The sequence below is a fragment of the Dicentrarchus labrax genome, unplaced genomic scaffold (genome assembly GCF_905237075.1).
Source record: "Dicentrarchus labrax unplaced genomic scaffold, dlabrax2021, whole genome shotgun sequence".
NCBI classification, from domain to species: Eukaryota; Metazoa; Chordata; class Actinopteri; family Moronidae; genus Dicentrarchus; species Dicentrarchus labrax.
The window spans coordinates 409,923-415,000 of record NW_026136998.1 but is presented as its reverse complement, the minus strand read 5'-3'; the positions used below and the strand labels follow the sequence as shown (position 1 = coordinate 415,000).

General features: G+C 30.6%; 1 protein-coding gene across 1 annotated transcript in view; it reads right to left on the bottom strand.

Moving 5' to 3' along the window:
* The window catches only part of dlk2 (delta-like 2 homolog (Drosophila)), a 22,238-nt gene extending 17,372 nt beyond the window's left edge, over positions 1-4,866 (bottom strand). Inside the window, exon 1 of the mRNA XM_051395723.1 lies at positions 4,752-4,866. Coding sequence (XP_051251683.1) covers positions 4,752-4,847 — 96 coding nt within the window. The 5' untranslated portion in view covers positions 4,848-4,866. The remainder of the gene's footprint in view (positions 1-4,751) is intronic.
* Between the last annotated feature and the right edge of the window lie 212 nt (positions 4,867-5,078).

The window sequence follows — 5,078 nt, the reverse complement described above, 5'->3', positions numbered from 1 at the left end:
ACTAGAAAAAGAGATCACATCTCTCCTGTACTAGCTACTCTGCATTGGCTCCCTATAAAATGTAGAATAGAATTTAAAATCCTCCTCCTCACCTATAAAGCTCTTCATGGTCAGGCCCCTTCATATCTTAAAGAGCTCATAGTACCCTATTACCCCTCTAGAACACTATGTTCTCTGAATGCTGGTCTACTTGTGGTTCCTATAGTCTCTAAAAGTAGAACAGGAGCCAGAGCCTTCAGTTACCAAGCTCCTCTCCTGTGGAACCAGCTTCCAGTTGTGGTTCTGGAGGCAGACACCCTCACCACATTCAAGAGTAGGCTTAAGACATTCCTCTTTGATAAAGCTTATAGTTAGGGCTGGATCAGGTGAGTCCTGAACCATCCCTTAGTTATGCTGCTATAGGCCTAGACTATCGGGGGATTTCCCATGGTGCACTGAGCTCCTCTCTTCCTCTCTCTTTCTGCACTCATTCATGTCCCATTAATGCATGTTACTAACTTCACTTCTTCCCCGGAGTTCTTGTGCTTTCTCGTCTCGCAGGTTCTTGTCGATCCTGGTGGAGCCTCCTGCCATGGTCCTGCTAGATAGTGAATGAGTCCTAGGTTTCTGCCTTTTAACAGGCAGTTTTTCCTTGCCCTTGTCTCCAAGTGCTTGCTCATGGTGGTACTGTTGGGTCTCCGTAAATAATGTTATAAAGAGTTCGGTCTAGACCTGCTCTATTTGAAAAGTGTCCTGAGATAACTTCTGTTTTGAATTGGCGCTATACAAATAAAATTGAAATTGAAATTGAAATTGTTTGTAACCAGGCTTAGGTTAGGTGACTAGGTTTCTAGCTAACAGATTTTATTATTTGAAGCTAGCTGTTTGTAGCTAACAGATTTTATTGTTGGAAGCTAGCTGTGTATAGCTAACAAACTTTAAGTTAGGTTTCTACCTGGCAGTTTGTGAACAACACAGCTGTTCTCTGCTGTTAGCTCTGCGTTAGCTCAGTTTTCATGCTACAATAACGTAACTGAAAACAAGAGGTGCGCAAACTGTCTCTGCAGGGGAACAGATCAGTCCACACTGATATGGCGGCTGGAGGGTAAACAGGCTCAGACATGCTGATATGTTTGTTGAGTTCCTGAAATAAAAACTGAAGTCTGTTATCCCTGAGAGCATCAGAGCTGAAACTGTCTCAGCACAGACAGGTTGGAATCTAAAGACTCCAGCAGGAGTATAATCCACTTACAGGAACGCTGACTGCCCCGCAGGAGGGCAACTGCTGCCATGGCAACAGTAGGAGGAGGCTGGTCACCTTGGACGCGAGCAGGATGTGGATGAAGTCGCAGCTGTGTGAAGTTTCTGAGAGTTTCATCAGACTGAAACGTCCTTCAGGCTTAAACACATCAGTGTTTCCTCACATTATTAAACCCCGACAAGGGTCAAAGGTTTAGCTTTTGTTCACATTTTCCCCCAAAAATGTATATATGACAGTGTATATACTGACAGTATTTATAATGAATGTATATATAATAACTGTATATATAATGATAGTATATATAATAACTTTATATATAATGACAGTGTATATAATGACTGTATATATAATGACAGTATATATAATGACAGTATATATAAGGACATTGTATATAAGGACAGTATTTATAATGAATGTATATATAATAACTGTATATATAATGATAGTATATATAATAACTTTATATATAATGACAGTGTATATAATTACTGTATATATAATGACAGTATATATAATGACAGTATATATAATGACAGTGTATATAATGACTGTATATATAATGACTGTGTATATAATGACAGTATATATAATAACAGTGTATATAATGACTGTATATATAATGACAGTATATATAATGACAGTTTATATAATGACAGTATATATAATGACAGTATATATAATAACAGTGTATATAATGACAGTATATATAATGACAGTTTATATAATGACAGTATATATAATGACTGTATATATAATAACAGTGTATATAATGACAATATATATAATGACTGTATATATAATGACAGTATGTATAATGACTGTATATATAATGACAGTGTATATAATGACTGTATATATAATGATAGTATATATAATAACAGTGTATATAATGACTGTATATATAATGACAGTATATATAATGACATTTTATGCAATGACTGTATATATAATGACAGTATATATAATGACAGTGTATATAATGACTGTGTATATAATGACTGTATATATTATGACAGTATATATAATGACAGTGTATATAATGACTGTGTATATAATGACTGTATATATTATGACAGTATATATAATGACAGTATGTATAATGACTGTGTATATAATGACTGTATATATAATGACAGTAAATATAATGACAGTGTATATAATGACTGTGTATATAATGACTGTATATATAATGACAGTATGTATAATGACTGTGTATATAATGACTGTGTATATAATGACTGTGTATATAATGACAGTGTATATAATGACTGTATATATAATGACTGTGTATATAATGACAATATATATAATGACTGTATATATAATGACAGTATGTATAATGACTGTATATATAATGACAGTGTATATAATGACTGTATATATAATGATAGTATATATAATAACAGTGTATATAATGACTGTATATATAATGACATTTTATGCAATGACTGTATATATAATGACAGTATATATAATGACTGTGTATATAATGACTGTATATATAATGACTGTATATATAATGACTGTGTATATAATGACAATATATATAATGACTGTATATATAATGACAGTATGTATAATGACTGTATATATAATGACAGTGTATATAATGACTGTATATATAATGATAGTATATATAATAACAGTGTATATAATGACTGTATATATAATGACAGTATATATAATGACATTTTATGCAATGACTGTATATATAATGACAGTATATATAATGACAGTGTATATAATGACTGTGTATATAATGACTGTATATATAATGACAGTATATATAATGACAGTGTATATAATGACTGTGTATATAATGACTGTATATATTATGACAGTATATATAATGACAGTATGTATAATGACTGTGTATATAATGACTGTATATATAATGACAGTATATATAATGACAGTGTATATAATGACTGTGTATATAATGACTGTATATATAATGACAGTATATATAATGACTGTGTATATAATGACTGTGTATATAATGACAATGTATATAATGACAATGTATATAATGACAGTGTATATAATGACTGTATATATAATGACTGTGTATATAATGACTGTATATATAATGACTGTGTATATAATGACTGTATATAAAATGATAGTATATATAATAACAGTGTATATAATGACTGTATATATAATGACAGTATATATAATGACAGTGTATATAATGACTGTGTATATAATGACTGTATATATTATGACAGTATATATAATGACAGTAGTATAATGACTGTAATAATGACTGTATATATAATGACAGTATATATAATGACAGTGTATATAATGACTGTGTATATAATGACTGTATATAAATGACAGTATATATAATGACTGTGTATATAATGACAATGTATATAATGACAATGTATATAATGACAGTGTATATAATGACTGTGTATATAATGACTGTATATATTATGACAGTATATATAATGACAGTATGTATAATGACTGTGTATATAATGACTGTATATATAATGACAGTATATATAATGACAGTGTATATAATGACTGTGTATATAATGACTGTATATATAATGACAGTATATATAATGACTGTGTATATAATGACTGTGTATATAATGACAATGTATATAATGACAATGTATATAATGACAGTGTATATAATGACTGTATATATAATGACTGTGTATATAATGACTGTATATATAATGACTGTGTATATAATGACTGTATATAAAATGATAGTATATATAATAACAGTGTATATAATGACTGTATATATAATGACAGTATATATAATGACAGTGTATATAATGACTGTGTATATAATGACTGTATATATTATGACAGTATATATAATGACAGTATGTATAATGACGTGTATAAATACTGTATATATAATGACAGTATATATAATGACAGTGTATATAATGACTGTGTATATAATGACTGTATATATAATGACAGTATATATAATGACTGTGTATATAATGACAATGTATATAATGACAATGTATATAATGACAGTGTATATAATGACTGTATATATAATGACTGTGTATATAATGACTGTATATATAATGACTGTGTATATAATGACTGTATATATAATGACTGTGTATATAATGACTGTTTATATTATGACAGTATATATAATGACAGTATGTATAATGACTGTGTATATAATGACTGTATATATAATGACAGTATATATAATGACTGTGTATATAATGACTGTATATATAATGACTGTATATATAATGACTGTATATATAATGACAGTGTATATAATGACAGTGTATATAATGACTGTGTATATAATGACAGTATATATAATGACTGTGTATATAATGACAATGTATATAATGACAATGTATATAATGACAGTGTATATAATGACTGTGTATATAATGACTGTATATATAATGACTGCATATATAATGACTGTATATATAATTTGTCTCACTCATATAATTCAGTTACCAGGAATATTAAAGTGTATCAGAGGATCAGTTCTTACCTTCATCTGACAGCCTCCTCCTCCTCCTCCTCCTCCTCCTCTGAAATATTCACCACAGCTCCGGCAGTGTTTGCTCCCGTCAGCACATCCACACATGAACTCTACAGGTTATTTTAGAGTTTGTGTCTGAAGCTGCAGACGGACGAGGAGGAGACCCGTCACCCCCCCTCCTCCTCTTCAGCGAGCTCCCTCCCCCTGCAGACTCTGACATACACACACACACACACACACACACACACACACACACACACACACACACACAGAGAGATGGAGGAGGAGGAGGAGGAGGAGCTGGTTGGTCTCCTGCTGTTTGTCTGCTGTTAAATT